Source organism: Nesoenas mayeri (genome assembly GCF_963082525.1).
Source record: "Nesoenas mayeri genome assembly, chromosome: 4".
NCBI classification, from domain to species: Eukaryota; Metazoa; Chordata; class Aves; order Columbiformes; family Columbidae; genus Nesoenas; species Nesoenas mayeri.
The window spans coordinates 76,646,554-76,673,233 of record NC_137540.1 but is presented as its reverse complement, the minus strand read 5'-3'; the positions used below and the strand labels follow the sequence as shown (position 1 = coordinate 76,673,233).

Genomic DNA, 26,680 nt, shown 5'->3' with positions numbered 1-26,680 from the left:
GACACCACCTTCCCAAGCGGCGCCATCCACCTTCCCCGGGATTGTTTAACAAGGAACGTTTTGGGGTAGGTTTCATGAATACTATACAGGTGAATAAAAAAATACATATATATATATATATATATTCTCTTTGCACAAGAATCCCAAGTCCAGGCACGTGGAAGGCTGCGGAGCGGGGCCGGGCAGGCGCTCCCCGCTCCCTCACGAGTGGTGGCTGTTGATGAGGCCGCGGAGCTGCTTGGCCACGGTGTCTATCAGCTTCTGCTTGTCCCTCTCGTTCTTCCGAAACTGGGCGAAAACGTTGTTCTTCCTGCTCGTGTCTCTCATCCTGCGCAGAGCACAAACAGGTTATGGAACAGGCGTTACCGCTGCTCAGCGTCGCAGCAAAGCCCCGCGAAGGGACCGCGGGTGCTGTGCCCGTATCTGGGCTCTGCTCTGAGTTTTATCACGGTTTTGGGTAAAATGGCCATGGCAAGCCACGTATAGGCTTTACAGTTTGCATTTTTAAACCCCACAAATCCCAGCCAATATCGCCACAGGGTCTGTCGCTGATGCCAAAACACCCCACAAAACCCCAAACCCTCTCGTTCTCCCCTTCCAAAACAGCTTTTGCGATGTCCCCGCGGCATCTTGTGAAGCAGTAGATGACAATGTTGTCATGCTAGGAGGAAATGTTAAAATTAGCAGCAAATCCACAGCATTAAGGCTTCCTATTAGAAATGGTGCATTGCATGCGGCCGAGAGATGCAGCGTTTGCGCAGCCAAGAAATTCTGGAGTCGTGAACTTAAAACATGGCGCAATATTATATAATAAATCTATATTAAAGGAAGGAGTCCAGCACTGGTTTTCCCAATTTAAAAATATTGAGATTTGTATTAAAATGACATTTAATAGTGCGCTGGTCTCCACGTGGTCTCCAAGAAGTAGCGGGTGGTGGGACAGGACCTGGTGGCGAAGCTGGTGGAGCTCCATCTCTCTCTGCCATGCAAAGCTGGGGGTTCATGCACGCTCGCATCCGCGGATACAGATTTTGGGGGGGGACCAGGTCTCGTTGCACTCTCCAAGCATCAGCTTTACACAGGGCATGTGTCGGGAAGGGAAACCAAGCCACAAGGGTCGACCATTCCACAGCTCCTGAAGGCATCAGGCTCCCAACATCCAACCGCTGGTTCTCAGCCGGCACCGCTCTTTTGTAATTTCACGATTTGTAAATGATTTTCTCGGTAGATCAGATCTGGCAGGGGCAGATGGCTTTGGATGAGTCACATCAATCTATATTTTTGGCTCTGGGGACCTAAATGAAGCATTAAAGTGACTGGGACAGAGCCTGGGAAGTTGGCACTTGATCAAACCCGGGGGGGGTTCAGTTAACTAAGCACAAATCAAACCTCTTGAAACTTATTTATCCAATTAAAAAAAGAAGAAGAAAAAACAACCCTAAAGCTTTTCATGCTTCAATCTTCCTAAAAAGAGCCAACGGGAATCTGAAATGTTCCCCAAAACATCCAGCTTAGAGCTGGAAACAAGGATAACAACTTCATCCCAGAGGCTGTTTGCTAATGTTATAAGTGCCTAAAGACACAGCATGACAACCAAGCTGCCTTCCCAATGGTAACAGGATAGCTTGGAGCACTTTGATTCAACAAAATCTGTATTATTTGTTTCTTTCTCTATTTTTTTAGGCAAAGCAGGTTGCCAGCTGCTGCGCCGCAAGCAGCAGAGGGATTGCAGTGAGGTTTTCCAGTCGCACCGGTTAGAGGTGTCACCGTATCGTGAATTTTGGCAACAACCATCCTCCCGCCGGACACTCCGTCAGCGCCGCACGGCTCCGGTGGATCTCAAACCACCTGAGCAGGAGGGCTGACAGCTCTGTCTGTATCTCACAGGCTACGTGGGGACATCAGAGGCACTGAGAGGGAACCTGGGCCTTCAGAAACCTCCGCCCAGAGCTGCACCCGTCACTCTCCACCGCTGGTACTCCCAGGGGAATTGATGGCACAGCATCCTCTGCCCTAAGAGCCCTCTGGGCATCCTCAGAGCCATTTCCAACCCCATGGGAGCCGGTCAGGTCCAGGAAATGCTTTTGACATAACGCATGTTGTATGCAAGGAAACCTTTGCACGTGTTTCAGTGATCAGGAAGGAGTTGCATGGGTAAAGCTGCTGAGTTGGGATGAAAAAGCAGCCAGAGCACTGATCCCACAACAAACCCAGGCAGGTGGATCTGTTAAACGGGGGTAAGTGTCTGGGAGGGAGGTGAGACACCATCCAGACATCATGCGAACCATAGGATTGTTTCGGTTGGAAAAGACCTTTAAGATCACCAAGTCCAACCTTTAACCCAACACTGCCGAGTCCACCACTAGCTCACGTCCCCAAGAACTCATCTCCATGACTTTTAACCACCTCCAGGGATGCTGAAGGTAGAGGCGCTGAGCTATGAAGTGTTACTAATGAATTAAGTTGCCTACAGGACACAAAGTCCCGTAGAATTGGGTGTGTTGTGCCAGGGACCAGGCGGCATCAGATGCATCTTGGGGAGAGGCTGAGCTTGTAGATCTGCTCGAGGACACCACACCGTGCCCAGTGTCAAAGCTGTTCAGAAATGCCGCCCCGTTCCTTTTCCACCATTTGGCTGTAGGAAACACCCAGTCCCTGATCAAGCGGTGCATCCCGACACCAGGAATATCAGCTTGGAAAGAGGGAGGCAATGCTTTCCAGCCGCCCGGCAGCTCTTTGGAGGATCAATAGTTTTATTTCTTTAAGCATGTGGCTGCAGGGCCCTGGGACAACCGAGCCCGGGTTTGTAACGTGGTCCCTGTGCATTAGCACGCAAATTAAGAGGAAGGGAAAGAGAGCTGAGCGCTGCCCCCACCCCTGTCAACAAATACCACCTTCAAAAGAGCCAAGCTTTGTTTAAATTAATCTATAAGAAAAAAAAGCACAACAGAGTAAAAGCTCCTCTTTTAGCTCTAATTAGTGCATTTGAGACGATAAAGTTACTGGAGGGAACCGTTTCAAAGACAGCTTGCATTTAGATCATTTAGTGCTCCATTTAAATCAAACAATGAAGTCACTGCAAGGTGAGGGTAAAAGCCCAAGCGAGCAGCATACTTACACTCGTGATATCCTATGAGAGATGTGTGATTAGGAAAAGAGATAACGGTGAAAACAGGTTACAAAACGAGCCAGCGGATCGGGATTTCACGTCGCCTTGTCGGCAAAGCTCGGCTGCCTACGGAGAGCGCTGGGGACGTGGGACCGGAGCGCGGGGAGCGGACGTGCCTGGAGCTACCGCCAGGTCAGTGCAGGGCCCTGGGGGAGCTGGAGCTGGTGGATGGTGCACGGAGACCCCCAAGGGGCTTGGAGCCCGAGGGGGGACAGGGCAGAGCCCGCTGATGCTGTGCTGGCCATGCCATGCGGGCGATGCCGCGCCACGAGGATGCAGGAGATGCAAATGCCAACGTGGTGACTCCACCAGGGCTGCTTCTGGAGAGCAAACTGGATGCGGGAATATTGCCCTTCAAATGAGATCCCTTTTGGGGAGAAGGCTGGCAAACCCAGCTGGGGTTTGTGGGTTTTAATACCACCACTGAGCAAGGATGTTCTGCACTACCTGGGGAACATGGCCAGGAGCACGGAGCTGCTCTCCTGCTGTCCCACCACCTTCCAGCAGCTTCCACCGATCCCAGCTCCCAGTTTTTGGATAGCTCTTTGTTTTACTGATAGCTCTGAATACACCTCACGCTTTTGCATCATGGATGTTGGGTTGTGAATACATTGCAAATAGCACAACGTATTACACAGCACATATAAATATGTACATAAAAACAATGCTATGATGTATAAAGGTGCTTCACACACAGCGACTACCTAAGTTTAGTCCCTGTGTACTGTATTGGTAACGCCTGGATGTCATGAGTCGCTGTGAAATCAGCTATTCGCTGTGGAGGAGGAGGTGCTGCGGTTACATGGATCACAGATAACACAGATGCAACTCCAAAGGTCAGAAGCACACCAAGGTCAGCCCTCTAAAGGTTTATCCCCAACTCTGTATTAGTCAGCTTCTCCTTTACAAGCAACAAAGAAACAGAGAAACCCCAGAAAAAACAACTCAAACTCCTCTTCAGGATCTGATTTAATGGTAAACGTCACCAAACCCAACTGCAACTCGCTCATCCTGCCTGCTCCTCCATGCAAGACTGAGTGGTGGAGTGCATGAGCTTCCTGGAAAATTATTCACTAATTACCATTTCTTCCCTTATCAAAAAGCTTGCTAAGAGCAGGCGGTCACCTAAAGACACTGTCCCTGTCCCAGAGCTGGGCTTTTAGCACTTAATCCCCTTTAGAGATTCAACAGAAGGGTGCGTGGTGACTCCACCAGGGCCATGAAGATTGCCCTTCAAACAAGCTCCCTTTTGGGGAGAAGGCTGGCAAACCGAGCCGGGGTTTGTGGGTTTTTAATAGCAGCACCGAGCAGGGCTGCCTGTGCCTGCAGGCTAGCCAATTTTAAATTATTTTGGGGGTTTGAGATCACAGAATCATTCTGGTTGGAAGAGAACCTCAAGATCATTGAGTCCAACCATTCCCCCAGCCCTGGCACTGCCCCATGTCCTGAGAACCTCATGTCCGTCTGTCCAGCCCTCCAGGGCTGGTGACTCCAGCACTGCCCTGGGCAGCCTGTTCCAATGCCCAACAGCCCTTTGGGGAAGAAATTGTTCCCACATCCAACCTCACCCTCCCCTGGCGCAACTTGAGGCCGTTTCCTCTGCTCCTGGCGCTTGTTCCTGGGGAGCAGAGCCCGACCCCCCTGGCTCCAAGCTCCTTTCAGGCAGTTCAGAGATCAGAAGGTCTCCCCTCAGCTCCTGTTCTCCAGGCTGCTCCATCCAGGCACCGCATGTAATGGAATCGGCTGCTAAAACAGGCGCTTGCCCAAAGCGAGCTATGGGGTGAAAACTACACCGGGAATCCGGACCCGCACTCACTTTTCCAGCAGGACGAGGGCTGTCGTCGGGTTCACGCGAAGGTACTTGCACGTGGGTTGCCCGTAGTCCGCCAAATACGTCGACCAGTCCCACTGGATGAACAGATCTAAGAGCTGCAGCAACCACCGGGAAGAAAAACAAAACAGAAAATATAAGCGGCGTTAATCACAAAAAATGGTTTGGAGGCTTAATTTATTTAATATCATCCAGCTAATATTCATTATTAGCGTATCTATAGTTCATTATTAACTTATTAATATTTAATATTAATTAATGTATGGCTATATTAATGGAGCCATAGTTCACTCCTGCTACGTTATCTCTGCTTTTTGGGGTGAACCGGTGGTAGAGTGGCTATGAGGACTGAGACATCAAGGAGGGTGATGGCAAAGAGTCCCAGTGCCCTGATGCTCTCAGCTACGTCAAAGTCACCACAAATTTCTCCTGTCCCCAAATAACCCCCCGGCATCATTTGAACCATTCCGCGAGGTTTTCTCATCACGCTCGCTCCATCTCAACATCTCCCAAGCGCTTCGTGCGCGTCTCTAATGACAGGAGGTGTGGGACCCAGCCGGGAGCTCAGGGGTTTATTTCAGGTGAACACAGGAGACTGGGAATCCCAGGTGGTTTCCAGCTGTTTGTCAGAGAAACCACCACTGACCCCAGCGGCGGGGGAAGGAAAACGCCGATTAATTCAGGCATATGTCACAGTCCCTGCTCCAGATGCCCAAAATTCACACCTGAAGCCCTTCACCTCCCTAAAGGACCCTCTCAGCACCCCATCCCTCCCAGGTGATTCGGGAGAGGGATGAGCAAACTAGAGCACAGTTTTCCCAAATGCCGTCTTCCATCCCAAACTTTTGCATCCTTATTTTCCTTAAAGCCCCCCCAAGAACTCCCACGCCTTTCCCACACGAGGATTTACTAGTTCCTAAGAGGTCTCGCCTTTCCACCCGCTCACGAGAGCGCAGCTGAGGACGGAGGAGATGCAGCCTCCATCTCCATCGTCTGAAACAGGTTAATTAAGAGCGGCTGCATTTTCCCCCCGCCAACCTTCTGCCTTGGAGAGCCGCTATGACCGCTCTATTGCGGGACAGGCTGCCAAGCACACAGATGTCTTCATCGCTCGCGTCTGCGCGTCCCGGCGCCCACCACCGAAGCCCGGAGAAGAAGGACCATCCCGCGGCCAAGCGAGGACCATAGAGAGCTCATTGTCCCCGCGTCTCCATGGTTTTCCTGGAGACTCCCAGCACTGTTTAACAACACATCCCGCCCCGCCAAGAAGGGGATTTGGCTCCTCCGAGACCTCAAGGTACAAAACAAAAATGTGCAACAAGATTCTTTTTGACTATGTAGGTCAGGGCAAAGAAAACAAGCTGTCAGGAACAATCCCCCGGGCTGGTGGGGGGGACGGATTAGCCGGGACCTAAGAGGGGCTTTTCCAGCCCGCGGTCCCGCTCGGCTTTGTACGGCGGGTCCATTGTGTTAACTACAAACCCGAGTTGAACATCATCATCAGGAGTTTTTTTTCTTCTCTTTTTTCCCAAAGGGCACCTTCAAGAGACAACCTTAAATATGATTTCACAGGCTCTTTTCACACAGCACAGCGGGGCCAAAACTCTTCTGTCGGGTTTGTTGGCTGCTGCAGGAAGCTGCATGGTTGTACAGGCTAAATCGGATCCTCCCCCCACCTCCAATGCACCGAAGTGCTCTTGCTGGTGGGCCTGGGGGGCTGAACGTGCCTCTGGCAAACCACAAACAAAGCAGCACGAGTTATTGCCAGAGAAAATACAGGTAGATGTTCACGGGGAGTGGAAATAAAGCCCTGGGAGGAAGGGATGAAAGACAGAAAATGAAAAGTCAAAGGTTAGAAATGGGTGAGGAGAAGATGAAGTAAATAGCATCGAGAGGTACTGTGAACAGGAGGCTGAGGCTGGAGAAAAGGAGGCTGAGGGGAGACCTTATCATAGAACCACAGAGTGTCCTGGGTTGGAAGGACCCACAGAATGATGGAGTCCAGCTCCTGTCCCTGCACAGGACACCTCACAGGTCACCCCGTGTGTCTGAGGACGGTGTCCGGTCTCTTGTTGAACACTGTCAGGTTGGGGCCGTGACACCTCCCTGGGAGCCTGTTCAGTGTCCAGCACCTCTGGGGGAAGAACCTTTTCCCCATGTCCCACTGCCCCCCCTGGCACATCTGCTGCCGCTCCCTGGGCTCTGTCACTGGTCACTGAAGAGAAGAGTTCGGCGCCTTCTCGCTCTCAGAACCACCTGAAAGGAGCTTGGAGCCAGGGGGGTCGGGCTCTGCTCCCCAGAACAAGCGCCAGGAGCAGAGGAAACGGCCTCAAGTTGCACCAGGGGAGGTTGAGGTTGGATGTGGGAACAATTTCTTCCCCAAAGGGCTGTGGGGCATTGGAACAGGCTGCCCAGGGCAGTGCTGGAGTCACCATCCCTGGAGGGCTGGACAGACGGACATGAGGTTCTCAGGACATGGGGCAGGGATGGACCTGGTAGTATCAGCTTAATGGTTGGACTTGGTGGTCTTAAAGCCCTTCTCCAACCAAAACAATTCAATGATTCTAAACAAACCCCATCCTAAACCCACTCCCACCTCAGGGCCGGACCTTCCCCAAGCACTGGGAGACCCAGATTCCCCTTGGCCACCTCACGACAGTGACGGATAACCTGTGTATTTTACAACTGTTTGCCCACATCCATCTTGCCGGGCAGGGAGATCCGAGGACAGCGGGGCCGGCACCCTTGGCCGCGCGGGAGGCAGCCCAACGGCTCGGGGCAAACCTCCTCGAAACCATTTATCTGTCACATAAATGTGGTTTTATTGGTTTTACTGTTTAAACTTTTCACCTCTGCCGCTAAATCTGAACGACCAAAAAGAGAAAAAAAGGAAGAAATGGAAAGGAAAAGCCGCCCGCGCGGGGCTGCGGCGGGCCTGCCGAGGGAGATTCCAAATCAAATATGCAAATACCATTAATTCTTCAAACTAGAGTCTCCTTTTCAAGCCCATAAATCAGACTCGACAGCACATACACTGGGGGGAAAGGAAAAGAAGAAGGGGTGGGGGGAAAGAAAAAAGAAGAGGAGCTTTTACCACAATGCTATGAAAGTGAAATAAGCCCAGGAAGCTGCAGCCGTGCTGCGAACCTGCGGCTTCTCGGGGCACAAGAAGCGTCTTTGCTGCAAGACGGGGGAGATTTTCACTGATCTATCTGAAAAAATAAAGACGTGGAGAAGGGTTTGAATATGTTGCCAAAAGAAAGGTACTCAGAAAACCCCAAACGAAACACAAGAAGTTGGGTCTGTGCACGTATGCTCAAATGGTGATTCAAGATGATACTGGAAAGAAAGAATTGAACTGGGAACCAGTTCCCAGCTCCCGGCTCCCTTAGCAGGGGCCAAGAAGCACTGTCTCCCCATTTCCCTCAGTTCCACCTCAAAAAACACCTCCTTTTCACTCCCCTTGTAATATCACCATCGCAAACTCTTCAAAAATGTTTTTTTCTCAAAGCAGAGGCATGTTTTTGCGGTCGTCACATAAACTGCAAGGAAAGAACGGTTGCAACTTAATTTTACGCTGGTGGCAAAGGGAACGGGGACACGGCAATGACTTCGCAAGCTTCTCCCTCTGAACACGAAGTGAGTCGGTACGTTCTGTCTGACACAACAGGGCTGAATCCGGATAACATTCTCTCAGCCAAGCCAGGAATAACGTAATGTGAATCCAAACTGATTCCAAACGCGGTTTGCGAGCTCTGCCAGCGCCCCTGGACCGAGATCAGAGCAAAGCACCGGCGTTCACACGCTTGCACCAGCGTCGCAAACCTGGAGGGTGATGCGTGGTGGTGTGAGATAAAGAAGATGGCAGGAAAAGGAGACGCATGTGTTTTAAGATGAAAATAAACCCATGCAGACCCCCTTTGTCTTATCTCAGAGAAGTCAGGATGATATAGCAGGGGTAACTCTAGATACAGGATGCTCTTGGCCCCAAGGAGCTCTCCCCTCAAGCCTAAGAGATGAAGGTCAAGTATTATTGCAAGACGGATGAAAATTCCTGAATTCCCTGACTTAACGCAACGTCTGGCTCTTCTTTTTTTCTCTTCTGAACTGGTGCAGCATCCACGATCAGGGAGTTGTACCCAAACGCTTTGACCTACAAGAAACTGGAGACACAACCAATGTTCTGGGCTCATGGACAAGTCTACTGGAAGAGGAGCGTGATCATCTCCTGTCTGCAGTGGGATGAGCTTCCTGGGACAGAACCGTCACGACACCGGACACGATGTTATATCCATTGGAGCAGGAAGCAAAGCTTGCCCGAAATAAAAGCAAAGAGTGACTGTTCACAACCAGATGTGCTTCAAGACACGAGGGCAGCCTGCAGTCCTGTTCAAGCCAAAAGAGCCATCACCACCTCTGTGCTCAAGTTCCTGTCTTCCCTCATGCCCCAGCCCTTTTCATTGCAATACCCTTAGTTTTTGGGGCCAAAATCCCACATGAATTATGAGTATTTAGAAAAGAATCATCATCAGAGGCAATCTGGAGCAAAAGCCTCATGGCTACACAGTAACTGGATGGTGAAAGGAGAAACAACCCCATCCTGAAGACTCTCACTTTATTTCAATGTCTAGGTCTCTTTTTGCTGGAGATGTGAAGGCTCAGGGGGAAGCTCATCACAGTATTTCAGTGCTTCAAGGGTGGCTACAAGGAGGATGAAGGCTCACATGCAGAAGACAAGGGGTAACGCCTCCCATTTGCAACAGGAGAGTTTTCATCTCAAATATGAGAAAGAAATTTCTTACAGTGAGAACAATCGTTCACTGGAACAACTTCCCTGGGGATGTGGTGGAGTCCCCATTGCTGGAGGTTTTCAAGATGCAATTGGAGAGCATTCTAGACATCTCATCTATGCTTCTTTCCCATGAGAGGTTGGACCAAATGATCTTCCAAGGTCCTTTCTAACCTGGGCTGTTCTATGGTTCTGTGATTCTATCCCAGAAACAAGAATCCTTTTGCCTCTTAACCACCACGGTATTTATTCCTAGTGACAAGAGACAGCATCAAGAGGGCTCGAGAAGGACTTTGCCAACACCATCAATGTATCAGTAGATCCACCAGCAATAAGACATTGCAAAGGCTGGTGGGAAACATCCAATAAAGAACTAGACCTTCCCTTTGCCAAAAGCCCAAATAAATGCATTCTCATGATTCTGCAGTTATTAATTACCCTGTTATCTCTTCTTCCTGTACAGCAGGAGAAAGACTTGTCTCTTCTAGGAGATGTTGACTTACCATGGTGCTCATGGACCACACGTTGGAGCTGGCTGGAGCTGGGCTGAAAGGTGTTACTGCCTGACACATCTTCTACAAAGGACCAACCGCTATTGAAAAAGCCCAAACCAAACACCATCGGCACATGTGCGCACACGCAGTGAAGGATGAAAGAGGAAACGCGACACAGGACCACTGGCTGGAAAATCCTGCAACCTTTTTTGACAAATTTAAACACAATTATCTTGCATTTCTCACATTCAGCTGAGCTAAGGGAATGAAGAGTTGACTTGCTGCATCTTAAAGCAGGAGACAGTCTGGAGGAGCCCTGACTGGGTCTATGTGGTGCCAACAGCAGGTGCGTGATATCTTCCTTGTGAGGGGTTTTGGGGGAGGTTCAGATCAACATGGAAGGCACAGCTATGCCACAGGATTAGTCGAGCTTTCATAATGAGTTTGATGTCCCCTGGATGCCAGGGCACAGAGAAGTGTTGATTAAGCCGGGTTTTGGGGTTTCCCAGCTGGAGGCAGATCTCCTGTCCTGAAACCTTCTGAGGGTCATGTTCATGAGCAACTGCTCTTGCTTTCTGGGGGCAGAAGGAGGGAATATTTTCAGAACCAAGCTGAACCCAGCTCCGAAAAGCTCTATTATCCTTCCTTATCCTTTAAACCCGATGCTCCTCTTCCCCAGACTTCGTTGCAGACAGAATGAACAGCCTTTGGCCCAACACTTCTACAAACCAACCGTGCTTCAGGTTGCGAGAGATCACTTTACAAATCTATAGAAATATTTTATTTGAAAAGCTCATTTTCCTGATTTAAGACCACAGATCCTTTGATAATGGTGACAACAAGAGGCTCAGAGGAAAGCGGCACTTGGGTCCTACCGCCATCCCACCTAAACCCACCTGTACGAACGGACAAGACGCTTCCAGCGGGACCAGAAAGCATCCAGGTAAGACCCAGTCCTGCTGGTACCTCCATAAACGCACAACAAACTACTGAATCCAAACCAGTGCCAACTCCCAGTTTGCCCATGCCTAAGCCATCTCCACCACTGGTGGAGCAGCCCCTACCACCAGCCAGCGGGTAATTGTTACAGAGCACAAAATCCCAAAGAGTTCCCAGCATCAGCAGCCACAGACAAGTACATTCAGAATCATTTATTTTGGTGAGGTTTCAATTATGCCTCATGGGAAAGTAATACTGAAAGAGAAAGAAATATTCTAACCCACGGGGAGACATGGGTTTGGACAAGAACATTACCAAGAAGAAAAGGCACCAGGAATTGGAACATGATGTTTGTTCGTTTATTTGTGAAAGACAGGGAGGGTAAAAACGTGGTCTAAATGAAAGCAGGTGCAGATTTGTCACCAGTTTCACTGGAAACTAAGATTTTTCTCGATGTACTGAGCGTCCTTTGTCCAAGGGGGTGGACAGCACCTGCGGCAACCTGACGTGGTGCGATGCACAAGACAAGAGATCGATGCACGTGGAGCTCAGGGAAGGTCAAGCTCATTCTAGGTGCTTTCCAGACCTGGTTGCAAGAGAGAGATGGACGTCTAGGAGTTACTGTAGATCTGAGAGTGCTGCCCAGCCTGCCTGGACCTCTCTGTAAGGCACAATAACCGCGCTCTAGGGACCATCCAGATGTCCCAGCCAAGGGTTGTCCTTCCCCCTAAATGCTGGAGGAAGGAGGAAGGAGAACCGACACCAAGTTCCTCACCTCACCTTTTAACTGCATTGATTTTGCAAGCTAAGGCAGAAATTTTATCTTCCCCCTCCCCCCCTTTTTTTCCTGTTTACTTGTATCTGCAAAAGTCTTAGGAAAAACATGAGAAGAATCTGGAAAAACTTACGGTAGATGGGACATTATGTAAAGGAGGAAGGTCTGAGACCAACAAAGCCCTAAGTGTACAGTCTGGATTCTTGTCAGATTCATATTATTGCCTGTTTATGGGTTTTTGCATTTGTTACATTGGTTCCCCAGGGTCAAGTCTCCAGAAAGCGTTTTGCCTGCACTGTGTACACAGAAAACTCTTCTGCTTTTCCATCTGCAAAAGTTCATCGTTTATTAGAACGAAAACCTCTGGCTTTCCACCTGCTTTCGAGTAATGCTGTAATTACACGCGCTGACTTTTCTGCTGTTTCGGAAGACATTTATTCCATGGGTCTCATTAAAACCTTAACAAACCCAATTTCACCCCTCAAGAAGTTGTGTTTCTGATAGTGGGTCACTTCTCCATTTATGGTAAAAGTTAAACATGGTTGGGTTTTTTCCACCTTCTCCTCCCAGCCTGCAACACAAAACCACAGGAAGGAGCCACAAAAGGTTTTGGGGCTTCAAGAGAAGCAACCGGAGGGTGGGGACACCGAGGATGAGCACGTTGTGTTACGGTGACAGTCTTGGAGACGCCTGGAAAGTCCCCACCAGCTTTGTTCACGCTCCTCCTGACTCTGATGGTGCAGGATCCTGGCTTTAGTCATTCGCTGGAGCCTTGAATTCTAGGGAAATCCCAGGTTTCTCTGACTACACTGCAAAGCACCGTGCAAAAGGGAGAAAGGGACCTGGGGGTGCTAATGGACAGAAGCTCAACATGAGCCAACAGTGTGCCCAGGTGGCCAAGAAGGCCAATGGTGTCCTGTCCTGGATCCAAACCAGCGTGGTCAGCAGGACAAGGGCAGTGATCCTTCCCCTGTGCTCTGCATTGGGGAGGCCACACCTGGAGTGTTGTGTTCAGTTCTGGGCCCCTCAGCTCAGGAAAGAGATTGAAGTGCTGGAGCGGGTCCAGAGAAGAGCAACAAGACTGGGGACTTGAACACAAGCCCTATGGGGAGAGGCTGAGGGAGCTGGGCTTGTTTAGTCTGGAGAAGAGGAGGCTCAGAGCTGAGCTCAGCACTCTCTAGAACTACCTGAAGGGCAGTTCTAGCCAGGTGGGGATTGGTCTCTTCTCCCAGGCATCAGCAATAGGACAAGGGGCCATGGGCTTCAACTCTGCCAGGGGAAATTGAGGCTGTAGATGAGAAAGCAATTCTGTGCAGAGAGTGGTCAGGCATTGGAATGGCTGCCCAGGGAGGTGCTGGACTCACCGGCCCTGGAGGTTTTTAAACTGAGATTGGCCATGGCACTTAGTGCCATGATCTAGTCAATGGGCTGGAGTTGGACCAAGGCTTGGACTGGATGATCTCTGAGGGCTTTCCCAACCCAGTCCATTCTGTGATTCTGTGAAAACTGCTTGAAAAAGAAATAAAACTACAAGGCATGAAAATTACTCAGTGCAAAACCACTGGGATTTCAGCACTTCAGAATGAAAATCAGCCGGTTCTAGCGATAACCGCCCGGACCGGCAATTTTATGAATGGCCAAAAGAACAAAAGGCAACTCTGCCCTGCTGAGTTGAGTAGCCAGTTTGCACTCGTAAAAATAGTTATTTAGACTCATCAAATCCTCCACGCAGGTTCACAAGTTCGCGTGGTGCTTTCCGCTCCGAGAAGATGACTGACCGTGTTTCTGCCCTCCGGACCCTACAATCTGCGTAAGACAAAGAGACAATACTGGGCAGCGGCCAAAAGAAATGAAAGAGCTTCGGAAGAACGTTCTCCAGGGACCGCTATTGAATAGTGCTTTACGTTCCCATTTAACCGTCACAAAGGGGGATTCATTCCCAAAGCAAAGATGCTCCGTGGTCGGGAGATGGTGGCACCGTGCGTTCACGTACCCCTCGTATACAGAAATACCCAGGTGCCTATAGCATCATGCATATATCTGACTTTCCTTGCCTGATCCAGGGTTCAAAATCAGAAAACACTAAGAAATGACAAGGCAAATCCCAATATCTCAGCTGCAGGTCAGGATGCTTTAGGAGAAGAGTTAACGAGAGCACCAAAAGAAGGCAGAAAACCTCCTGAACACATGAAAGTGGGTTGAAAAGGGAGAAAAGCAGTGGTCTTCTAAATGAGGCTATAGACAAGCCACCTCTAGCATCGACCCCACAGCATCGGAGGGGAAAAATGTAACTTTAAATGCCACCTTTCTTGGGAAAAACGTTCTCGATGGATGGACAGAAGAGGTGTTTGCAGCCAGAAAGGTTTTGGGCTGGGAGGGGTTAACACTCCCCATCTGCCAACAGTTCAGCAGCAAATCGAGGTATCTGTGAGTGATCAGAAGACAACTGAGCCCCGTCTTCTGATAATTAGAGCCCTGCTCACTGCCACCAGCAGCCAGGACCTGATGCCCAGATACCCCGGTGAGGACCCTGTGGTGGTTCCCCCATGGGGAGACAAGCCGGCGGTGTCTGTCTAAGCTCAAAAATTAGGATTTCTTCTAGGAGAAAGCCATGATATTTGAATCAAACTGCTCCCACCACCCCTAAAGGCATCGGCATCACCTTCCCCGAGCCCAGCAGCCGGGTACCAAATCGCACCGCGCGGCCACGATTATTTCCCTGCTGCTCATCTGATGCCAAGTCCTTGGCAAAGTTGCCTTTTTTTCTCTTGTTTACACATTAAAAAAGCAGATTAAAAAAAGAAAGAAAGAAAGAGGCGACCTCTCGCTAACCCCAGCCGCTCTATGAGAAGCTGCCGCTGCCTTCACCTCCGAATGAACTTTCAGATTATCTCAGACAAGATTCACCTTGCATTGAACTTGTACCCTGCGCGGCAGCACACAGGCACGTAACCTTGATTAAACATTACAGCGCAACGCGGCTATAAATTTAATGAGCATTATCGGCACGCTTCCTCCCGCCGTCCTCGGGCAGGGGGAACGATGGAAACGCCGGGAGCTGCCGGGAACCAGCCTGGCGTGTACCGGCGTGGGGAGGAGATGGAGAACAGCTATTTGAGGGGACGGGAGAGGGATGAAGCAGCTCCCGTGCTGTCCTCTGCTCCTGTGCATGCAATGAGTTGCGTACGGGCCCTGCGGCTGGAGCGAGCGGCTCCGGGTGCCCATCGTGAGCAGGGATGACCTGGGGAAGGTTTGCATGGCTCTGGGCACAAAATATCGAAAATAAAGCGAAAAGGAAAGTGCAATAAGGAGCGATAAGGGGTCTGGCGGTTGTAGAATCATTTTGGTTGGAAGAGAACCTCAAGATCACGGAGTCCAACCATAACCCACCCCTGGCACTTCCCCATGTCCCTCAGAACCTCATGTCCATCTGTCCAGCCCTCCAGGGATGGTGACTCCAGCACTGCCCTGGGCAGCCTGTTCCAATGCCCCACAGCCCTTTGGGGAAGAAATTGTTCCCACATCCAACCTCAACCTCCCCTGGCGCAACTTGAGGCCGTTTCCTCTGCTCCTGGCGCTTGTTCCTGGGGAGCAGAGCCCGACCCCCCTGGCTCCAAGCTCCTTTCAGGCAGTTCAGAGATCAGAAGGTCTCCCCTCAGCTCCTGTTCTCCAGCTGAACCCCCCAGGTCCCTCAGCCGCTCCATCACACTTGTGCTCCAGCCCCTCACCAGCTCCGTTCCCTTCTCTCCACTCACTCCAGCACCTCAAGCTCTTTCTTGGCCTGAGGGGCCCAGAACTGCCCCAGGATTCGAGCTGCGGGTCCCTTCACCCACCAGGAAACCTAGCTCAGGCCGCGGCCTCCTGAACTCTGGCCGCCCTCTTCACGAACGCGCCGCAGCCCGTCACCATCCTCCCATTTACTTCCGAACCGCAGCCGTGACGGAGGCACCGGCAGCCGCTTCAACTCCCGGCTGACCCGGGAGGGACGGGAGAGCTCAGGCGCCCGCGATTCCTGACGCAGGGGTCACCGGGCCGACCGAGAGCAGAGACTCTGGGCGGTGAAACAGATAGGCTCAAGTTCAAGTGCTTCACATACCTTTTTTTTAAACCACCACACTCCAAACTAAACTAATATATCCCCCGCTTTTCATGATAACTTCCTCCTTACCCTTGGCGGGTTTGTTTAGCAGATCTATTGTTCTCGGCGAGCCTTGCCCTGGGGTCCAATTTGAGCGTGTTCTCATTTTTCCCCCTATGTAACCGATGCTTATTTCTTTAAGCTCTACTGTAAACAGAAAACACACTGCAGTGCCCTTGCCCGGCTTTGCAGGAGGCAGGCTCAGACCTGGAACTACTTTTTGTTGTTGTTGTTGTTCTTTTTTCTTCTATAGGAAAGCAAAAGCTCAGGCTCGCTCGCTTCAAGGCCCGGAACACCTGCGGGATGCGGGAGGACAGCTGTGGTACCCGCGGGTGGTCCGGGGACCACGCGGCTCCAGCGCTGGCTCCGCTGCTGCTTTGCTGCAGAAATGGTCTTTTTGTTATTTGCAAGGCTGGAAACTTGCCACTTTTCTAATTACAGACCTCTTTAATGCTCATTAGCGGTGTTTGGAGGTGGCACGAAGTTCTCGGAGGTGCTCGAGAAAGCCACCAGACAGCATCCCCCTCGACGGGGTGGCACATGGGGAACGAATATAAAACACAAATAAAAGCTTTGCGGAAGGGATCGCATCTTGGGATGGTTCAAGAAACACAAGAAGACACGGGGATTTGGGAAGGGTGGGTGACGGGGGCACCGAGATGCAGTTTTGTGCTCTCCATCATTGACTTGTCACGGGTTTGACCCTCATCCAGAGAAACGTCCTTGCAAAGGGGGAGCTCGGGGGATGCAAAAGCTGCTCATGCTGCAGCACTAAGGAGATATTTTGAACAAAATGAGCGTTTTTCCCCCCATTTGGTGTCCTCATGGCTCCTCTCTGCCCTTGTTCCTGCTCCCAGAAGACTTATTCCAACACAGCCGTCCAAAGAAGACGGACCCAGCACCAGTGCAGAAGCAACTGGGGTGTCTGCCCAAGGCAGGGGACACAAAGGCACGAGGGGATGGAGAACGTGGCCTCAGATGCCTCCAGCTCCCACCCAGAAGCTTCACTCAGCTTTGCAAACACACCAACTCCCAGCGCCGTCCCCCCGAAAGGCACCGCGGTGTCACCTGCGAAACTAATTCATCCCATGAAATAACCCAACAATTTGGGTGGTTGATTAGAACTATTTTTATAGGGCCGCGGGATATACATTTCCAGAGCCTGAAATAGCATTGGGAAAACAGTGAGAGGCATTTAGAGCCATTTAGCGGATTCTACAGAGAGGCAGACGCACAAGCAAATGGATATTTAAAACAGCTGTGAAGACAGGACTGGTAGGGAACACTCGGCTAAAAGCAAACACAGAAATGAAATAGCTTTGCAGAGGGTTAGAAATCAGGGAATGTGCTATCATCTGACTTCACAGAAAGATAATTGTACTTCTTTGTCTTCTAGAGGCTAATAAATTACCATGGAAAATGTAAACATTAAAGGCCATCATTTCACCTTTTATTAGCCATCCACGCTATAAAAAAGTCACTTTTCCAGTGGAGTGGACACCACCAAACTTCCCCTTGCGACGGCTCATCGCTCTGCTTAGTGTCTACGGGGTAAAGCAGGTTTTACACGCCAAGACCATGAAATCGCCGGGCTCCCATTGATGGCGATCACAGAATCACAGAATCACAGTGTCAGGGGTTGAAGGGCCCTGGAAAGCTCATCCAGTGCAATCCCCCCATGGAGCAGGAACACCCAGATGAGGTTACACAGGAAGGTGTCCAGGCGGGTTGGAATGTCTGCACAGAAGGAGACTCCACAACCCCCCTGGGCAGCCTGGGCCAGGCTCTGCCACCCTCACCCCAACAAGTTTCTTCTCAAATTTAAGTGGAACCTCCTGTGTTCCAGTTTGCACCCATTGCCCCTTGTCCTGTCCCTGGTTGTCACCAGCAGAGCCTGGCTCCATCCTCCTGACACTGCCCCTTTCCATATTGATCCCCAGGAATGAGTCCCCCCTCAGTGTCCTCTTGTCCAGCTCCAGAGCCCCAGCTCCCTCAGCCTTTCCTCACACGGGAGATGCTCCACTCCCTTCAGCATCTTGGTGGCTGCGCTGGACTCTCTGCAGCAGTTCCCTGTCCTGCTGGAACTGAGGGGCCACAACTGGACACAAGATTCCAGGTGTGGTCTCCCCAGGGCAGAGCAGAGGGGCAGGAGAACCTCTCTGACCTACTGACCACCCCCTTCTAACCCACCCCAGGTCCCATTGGCTTCCTGGCCACAAGGGCCCAGTGCTGGCTCATGGTCACCCTGCTGTCCCCAGGACCCCCAGCTCCCTTTCCCCTACGCTGCTCTCTAATAGGTCATTCCCCAAGTGATGCTTTTTGGGGGGTTGCACGCTCTACACCCCAGACTTTCATGTGAGCCCCACAAAGTGCTTCCAGGAAGGGTGAAAAGAGGAGGATTTAAAAAGCACACCCACGGCAGGTTGGGTTGGGAGCCTGGCCAGCCACCCCTTGCCCTCCAGCAACCCCTTTTCTTTCGAGGAAATATCGAGCTTATTTGAACCTGTTCCATTTTTCGGCGGGTGCAAAACAATTTGAGAAGTTTTAATTTGTACGTGTAAGGGGAAAAAAAAAATACAGCATGAGACACTTGATACACAAGGAGAGCAAAGCTCAGCTTCAAATGAATTAAAACCCCCAAACCTTGCAGGGGATGCTTTGGAAAGGTACAAACAAAGGCAGATCTGAGATGCCAAGAGCCGGGTTGGGAGTGAAAGCAGAGTCACCGGGGCTGAGAAATCCCCTTCGCTCTGACATCTTGGGTAGAGATCCCGGGAAAAGATGTTTTATGATGTGCACACAGAGTTATTGTCCCATTATAAAGTGATTTGCAGTGAAAAGAGGCGATAGAGGACAGCGGCGAGGTCCCAATGGAGAGGGGAACCCAACACCGTGGCTGGCGATGGGGAGGAAAGTGGGGAAGCGATGAAGGAAACAGCAAAAAGTCCATTTACGGGGGCTAAATATGCATTTTAAGGGTACTGGTAGGGCTGGAAAGGGAGGGTGTGCGGTGAGAGCGGTTCCCGATGGGACCCCAAAAGGCACCGTCCTGGTTTTGTGTGTTGTCCAAATGATCGTCCCGATGATCGACAGTGTCTGAATGGCAGCTCTGGGAGCTAAACTGGGGAAGCGTTGATGCACCGGGAGAAAACTGCACCAGGGGTTTGAAGTACGTATGGGGAAAAGGGAGAAAGAAAGGTAAAATAGAAAGAAAATAAAAACAAGAAGGAGAAGAAGAAAAACAAAAAGAGAGAAAGAAGAAGAAAATGAAAAAGAAGACTATAAAGAAGAAGAAAAAGAAGAAGAAGAAAAAAAGAAGAAGAAGAAAAAGAAGAAGAGGAAGAAAAGGACGAAAAAGAAGAAGAAAAGGAAGAAAAATGAAGAAGAAAAAGAAGAAGAGGAAGAAAAGGATGAAAAAGAAGAAGAAAAGGAAGAAAAAGAAAAAGAAGAAAAAGAAAAAGAAGAAAAAAGAAGAAAAAGAAGAAGAAGAAGAAGGAAAAGAAGAAAAAGAAGAAAAAGAAGAAAAGGAAGAAAAAGAAGAAAAAGAAGAAAAATGAAAAGAACAAGAAGAAGAAAAAGAAGAAAAAGAAGAAAAAGAAGAAAAAGAAGAAAAAGAAGAAAAAGAAGAACGAGAAGAAGAAGAAAATGAACAAAAAGAAAAAGAAAGAAGAAAAAGAAAAAAGAAAAAGAATAAGAAAAAAGAAAAAGAAAGAAAAAGAAAAAGAAAAAGAAGAAAAAAGAAAAAGAAAAAGAAAAAGAAAGAAAAAGAAAAAGAAAAAGAAAAAAGAAAAAGAAAAAGAAAAAGGAAAAGAAAAAGGAAAAGGAAAAGGAAAAGAAAAAGAAAAAAGAAAAAGGAAAAGAAAAAGAAAGAAGAAGAAGAAAAGGAACAAAAAGAAAAAAGAAGAAAAAGAAAACAGATAACACAACACAGCTCTGTCTGTTGACATTGCAGGAACCTCCTCCTCCCGGACGGGGTCCCTCCAGAGAGGCAGTGGGCTCGATTCTACATCAAGATCTACCGAGCGGAGGGGCTGCCCCGTATGAACACCAGCATCATGGCCAACGTGAAGAAGGCTCTCATTGGGGAGAACAAGGACTTGGTAGATCCCTACGTGCAGGTGGTCTTTGCCGGGCAGAAGGTGAGCAAGTTGTGTGCGGTACCAGGGTGACCCTAGGAGGTAACATGAGCGGGACCAGCTGTTGTATAGGTGGCCAGAGAGAAAGCGAGAAAGAGGGAAAGAGAAAAAGAAAGAAGCAAGAAATAGAGAGAAAGAAGGGAAAAAGATAAAAGAGGAAAAAAAGAAAATGAAAACCAAAGAGAACTAAGAAGCCGTTGAAATTTCCTGTATGAGCATTTCCGAGGAGGGATTTGCCAGAGCAGATACAATCGCACACACCAGCCCCGATCTGCCCAGGGAACTCACGGCCGGATTGCGGCACCAGACTCGGGACTGACCCATGAATCCCAGCTACTCCAGCACTGGCCATGGGCGGCGAAAACCCAACAGCAGCAGGACCTTCAGAACCGGGCCGGCTCACACGCCCTGCTACACTCAGGCCTAAACTAAATGCGGCTCAGCTTTAAGCCCGGACTTTGAAGCCGGGCATCCCTTTTTCTGCGCAGTTTCAGCCCAAACCCAGGGGGCTGCCATGAGATGCCGGCTGATTTCCTTCTATTGAAACACTCGTTTTTTCTCGAGGTTTCTCAGGGTTCACCCCCATTTCATCCCCAATTTTTGCTGCTTGATTCCCTTCTTTCCGCTGCATTCTCCCAGTCCGTTCTGCTCGCCATCCCCTCTGCTCCAGGAAGGCTAAAACAACACGGATTTGTCTTTATTTACACCAAACTGTTTACTTTCTCCCTTCTTTTTTAAAATTGTATTATTGTTTGATAGAACATAAAGCAGAAGGCCGGCAGATCAATGCCAGAGGCTCCCAACCAAAGGGCTTCTTGCAAACTTCCTTTGGGTTGCTCTAACATTTTTCGCAGGGTTATGAACTCCTTAAGCAAACAGCTGAGGTCATTGTTAGCTTAAAATATATATATATTTAAAGAAATTAAAAAAAAAAAACAAGGGTAATGTTACAGCCAGAGTGGAAGCTGCTCTGACAAAAAGGGAGCTGAGATGACAGCAAAATTCAAGTGTATCGTGGCAAAACCAGCAAAGAATCGCAAGTCTCGCACGCACTTTCCATCTACCAGCCCAAGCGTCTCCGTGTTATTACGATAACAAAACACGGACTTGAAAGCCCCGCCGCATGTTGAGGTCTCAACCCCAACCCTGAGGGTCACAGCCCAACGAAAAGGAAATTGCGGTGGCAATAATAGTGTCCTTTCCAAACTCTTGACATAGGATCACAAGATAAGAGCAATTCCAGCCCTTCCAGGCTGGATGGGCAGCAGGTTGTTCTCAAGACACTTTGTCCTCCATCCAAGCTTGCCCAGAAAAACCATCAGGAAAGCGACACGGGTGTGACAGTAACGGGTCACAGTCGTGTATCTCAATACATCCCAGGCCAGGCTGGATGGGGCTCTGAGCACCCTGAGCTGGAGAAGATGTCCCTGCTCGTGGCAGGGGTGGCACTGGGGAGCTGGGAAGGTCCCTCCAACCCAAACTGTTCTGTGGTTCTAAGGTTCATGTTGGGAAGAGAAAGTGCAACCAACACAAAACCAATGGAACCAGTTTGTGTGCTGTCCCCAGCAGATGAAACTGGTGTCCCCAGCAGATGAAGCTGGTGTCCCCAGCAGACAAAGCTGGTGTCCCCAGCCAGGTCCCACCCGGCTCCTTCAGACCACGGCTCCTTCCAGGGAAAACTTCCACCTGCAACCACTGCACTTGCACCCCTGGCAGAAGGTACCATGTAATTAAAGCACTGAGTGTTAATTGGAGGGAAGGGAAGGGAAGGGAAGGGAAGGGAAGGGAAGGGAAGGGAAGGGAAGGGAAGGGAAGGGAAGGGAAGGGAAGGGAAGGGAAGGGAAGGGAAGGGAAGGGGAAGGGAAGGGGAAGGGGAAGGGGAAGGGAAGGGAAGGGAAGGGAAGGGAAGGGAAGGGAAGGGAAGGGAAGGGAAGGGAAGGGAAGGAGAAGGGAAGGGGAAGGGGAAAGGGAAGGAAGGGAAGGGGAAAGGAAAGGAAAGGAAAGGAAAGGAAAGGAAAGGAAAGGAAAGGAAAGGAAAGGGGAAAGGAAAGAGGAAAGGAAAGGAGAAAGGGAAGGGGAAAGGGAAGGGGAAGGGGAAGGGAAGGGGAAAAGGGAAGGGGAAGGGGAAGGGGAAGAAAGGAAAGGAAAGGAAAGGAAAGGAAAGGAAAGGAAAGGAAAGGAAAGGAAAGGAAAGGAAAGGAAAGGAAAGGAAAGGAAAGGAAAGGAAAGGAAAGGAAAGGAAAGGAAAGGAAAGGAAAGGAAAAGCTGACAGCATTATTATGGGAAGGAAATAAACCATTAACAGGGTGTTCAGCAAGGCCAGAGGACGCCTATCAAAGGCAATACACGCATATCAATAACTTTAGAGAAAAGGGAAGAACGGGCTATGAGCACGTTGCGAGAGAAAAGGCAGAGAGGCCTCTTAACCTGGGAATTCACGGTCAGAAAGACGCGTCTGGCTGCCTCTACACCCAACCTCTTCCCATCGCTTGATCCACACGGGATAGAATTACTCGCCCATCCCCGGAGGCAATCGCGCGCAGGGTTTCATTTCCAATTGCCGGCGATACTACAATTTCCACTCAGCGGGATTGCTCTCACCCTTTGGTGAACCTGAGAGCTTTGGAGAACCAGCCCGGAGTCGGCGGTTGCTGCCTCCCCAGAGCTTTGCTGTAAATCAGACGTGAAGAGCAGGATCCACCTTCAACAAAATCCACCCTTGTCTGGAGTAGATTCAGCAGAAAAGCTGCACGTAGAACCTCAGAGGAGAAGCTGGGCACAAAGCGCTTCTCGCACCCCTGAAACCTTCATGCAATGTCAAAATTCTGCACAGAAATCCCCCTTTCTATGCTGCTGTACATCTCTGCTGCTAACAAGCCTCATTTTTCATTCCTGCCTTAATGCTTTCTCCCACATTTCTTCCTCTTGCCTCGAGATTTTCCTCTCTGAACCACCGGCTGCGTCTGATACTTTTCTCTCTTTAAAAAGGGCTTGTTTTCTGAACGGCCCAGAAAACTCCCCCTCTCCCAAGACGGGCGCATGGATGAATTGGACACCGAATTCAAAACGAAAGAAAAATGAATTAAAAATAAATAAAAGCCGAGCGAGCTCGTGGCATGTGCTGAACTTGCCTTGCGCTCAAATACAGAGTTTTCATGACATCTCATCACTTATTTAGTCTGCGGGTCCATGACCTTCTGCCGATAGATGAGTAACCTCTGCCCACCTACATCCGCACCGGCCCCAGAACGGGCAGCAAAGCCTCCAGACAACACAGATCCGCTTGAAAATGAGCAGATTTAAATAGTAGATCGTACAACTGATCTCTAGGAATACTGAGTGAAGTAAAAAATGAAAAATGTAAAAAATCCTCGTGGATTGAGAAGACTTAGAAAGAAACGCCAGCGGAGATGGGAATGGTATGGGTTATTAATCATCTCCCCGCTCGGAGACCTGACCTAATGCCTAACGCAGAAGTGAAAAGACGATGTGATGTGCAAGGTGGAAAATCACACTGCTTTCAGCAGCCCGGAGAACTTCGGGTATTCGGTATTCTCCTCCTCTTGCACCGTGGATGGGTGTAAATGTTGCGTATTGTCCCACCTGCCCCACAGAATCACAGAATCACAGAATCCCAGAGTGTCAGGGTTGAAGGGCCCTGGAAAGCTCATCCAGTGCAATCCCCCCATGGAGCAGGAACACCCAGATGAGGTTACACAGGAAGGTGTCCAGGCGGGTTGGAATGTCTGCACAGAAGGAGACTCCACAACCCCCTGGGCAGCCTGGGCCAGGCTCTGACACCCTCACCCCAAACAAGTTTCCTCTCAAATTTAAGTGGAACCTCCTGTGTTCCAGTTTGAACCCATTGCCCCTTGTCCTGTCCCTGGTTGTCACCAGCAGAGCCTGGCTCCATCCTCCTGACACTGCCCCTTTCCATATTGATCCCCAGGAATGAGTCCCCCCTCAGTGTCCTCTTGTCCAGCTCCAGAGCCCCAGCTCCCTCAGCCTTTCCTCACACGGGAGATGCTCCACTCCCTGCAGCATCTTGGTGGCTGCGCTGGACTCTCTCCAGCAGTTCCCTGTCCTGCTGGAACTGAGGGGCCACAACTGGACACAAGATTCCAGCTGTGGTCTCCCCAGGGCAGAGCAGAGGGGCAGGAGAACCTCTCTTGACCTAAAGGAAGGAGCCACTACAGATCTCCTGTTCCTCACCCACCGCGACCTCGTGAGCACGGTTTTCACACCCTGGGGAGACACAGAAAACAGCTAAAGGGGAAAAAAATATAAGCTTTCTGCAGATGAAGACACCGGGTGGGAGAAGCGGCCACGACAAAGTTGCAAAGAATATAAAGAAGCTGTGGGAAATATCGCGGCACAGTCATTATCCTACATAGGGACAGTGCTGTTGTGGGCGAGCTAAGCCCTAAAACGCTCCAGCAACTAAAGATGAGCAAATAAAGCCCAGAGATGCCAAAAACTGGCAACTCCTTCAAAAGGAAAAGATTAATTAGACCACACGGGACTTAAGACTCAAGTCATTTAGAGTCAGCCAGGGGCTCATAAAAAGGACCGTGTCCTATTTTAAACAAGTGGTTTGGTGAGCACCAAATTAAGCAAGCGTGGCTTTAGCTAAATCTACGTCTTGTGATTGATCGGCTTTGGTACAAGGATGGGTCAACCCCGCTTGATCCTTATCCCATCTATAAAATCCGGGTGTAACGAAGCGTGAGGGACGGCGCTCGCTGGACTTCCCCTCTTATCCCATTTCCATTAAACCTGTAGTAATTTAATAACCCTCCGCCCCGTGTGAAATTTCAGCAAAGTCCTGCGGTGAGTTCAAAAGGGGTCGGGAGAAGCAGAGGGGGAATCGCACCGGCAAAACTCACCGGCAACTCGCCTGGCGCTTGTTTTCCTTTGGAAAGGATTAGACTAGATATATTATGCTCTATAGAATATTATATTAAATTATACATAACGTAATATAATTGTATGTCATTATATACTCTATATTATTATATACAGCATTATATATTATATAAATATATAAAAAGATACGTGAGTTGGACAAGATGACCTTCCAACCCAAACCATCTATGGTTAATCTATATTTGATGTATCCCAGGCAAGTAAGGAGCTATAACTGCGAGGAGAAATCAAGTAGTGAAGGGCACGGCGTGTTTTCAGCTCAAGGTCCTTTTAAAAGAGGGGGTGAGGGAGGGTTATGGAGTGTGCTGGGAGAACGGGGGCACAGCGCATGTCATGGGAAAGGAACCTCGGGTAGTTCCCTGGGGGCTTAAGGAGGCAAAACCCAGTTTATAGAGAACACTCAGAAGGATGATGCTGGACCTGGACCTGCTGCCACAGCCATGGAATTCAGCCCCTGAATGGGTTCAGCAGAGACAGATTTATTGCAATAATTAATATTAATTAAGATCTAGGATCAGAGAAAGGATTAATTTGATTATATTCCCAACTCTGCTGTCCTGGCAGTGGGAATATAAGTTAAGAACATATATATATATAAGTTAGGAATATAATTTAAAGGTGATAAGGATCTGAGCCTTGGCTTGCGGGTGGCGGGTGGGAAGGGAGGTGGGTCTTCTCCAGCGAGAGGGGGGGCTCGCGTCTCCCATTACTCCCACCCCCCAAGGCCTCACTGTAGAGTTTACAGTTTAATTTTCTGCACTTGTAATCTGTAGCCCTTGTGTATATAACGTCTAATGAAAAAGGCCTTTTTTAAATTAACATGGTATTTGGAATAAAAAACAAAATAAAACAAAACAAAACACAACATGTGTTTCTGTTTCATTATCGAACTACGTTTATAAAGAAAAAAGTCCTCGAGCGGAGGGTGATGGGATTAAGTTGGCAGGGACACGGGACAGTCAGAAAACAGAGATTTCCTTCTGTAAATGTCTGCATAGCATCAAAATGCCTTTGGGTACAACTTTGTTCTTGCTCAAGTTAATAAAACCCCCCGTGACTCAGGGCATCGGTGGCTTGTGCGGCCACCAGCCTTGTCCCCTCGTCCCCATGACAATGTGTGAAATGTAGAAGAAACCACTATGCTTTTCTCTCCTACCTTCCCAGCTTCCTTCCTTTATGGATGGGTTGCTCAAGAAAATGACGCTTACGTGGTTCTTCTTCGTTCAATTTAATACTTACAAGGGTCAATCACAAATACAAATGGGGAGGTAGAGACCTGACAGTTGTAAACGTGGAGAATCACAGAGTGTCTGGGGCTGGAGGGATTCCTGGAGAGCACTTGGTCCCAGCTCAAGCAATGGGAGCTGGAGATTGCTCAGGACACAGAATCATAGAATCGTTTTGGTTGGAAAAGCCCCTCAAGATCATGGAGTCCAACCATAACCCACCCTGTCCCTGCCCCATGTCCTGAGAACCTCATGTC

At 49.6% G+C, this 26,680-nt stretch overlaps 1 protein-coding gene across 2 annotated transcripts in view; it reads right to left on the bottom strand.

Moving 5' to 3' along the window:
- Positions 1–201: 201 nt before the first annotated feature.
- Positions 202–26,680, bottom strand: part of EXOC6B (exocyst complex component 6B) — a gene marked incomplete at both ends in the record, with an annotated part of 314,229 nt that continues 287,750 nt past the window's right edge. For both annotated transcript variants that reach the window (XM_080344137.1, XM_080344138.1), the window contains 2 exons: positions 202–328; positions 4,986–5,098. In XM_080344137.1, coding sequence (XP_080200263.1) covers positions 202–328; positions 4,986–5,098 — 240 coding nt within the window. The remainder of the gene's footprint in view (positions 329–4,985; positions 5,099–26,680) is intronic.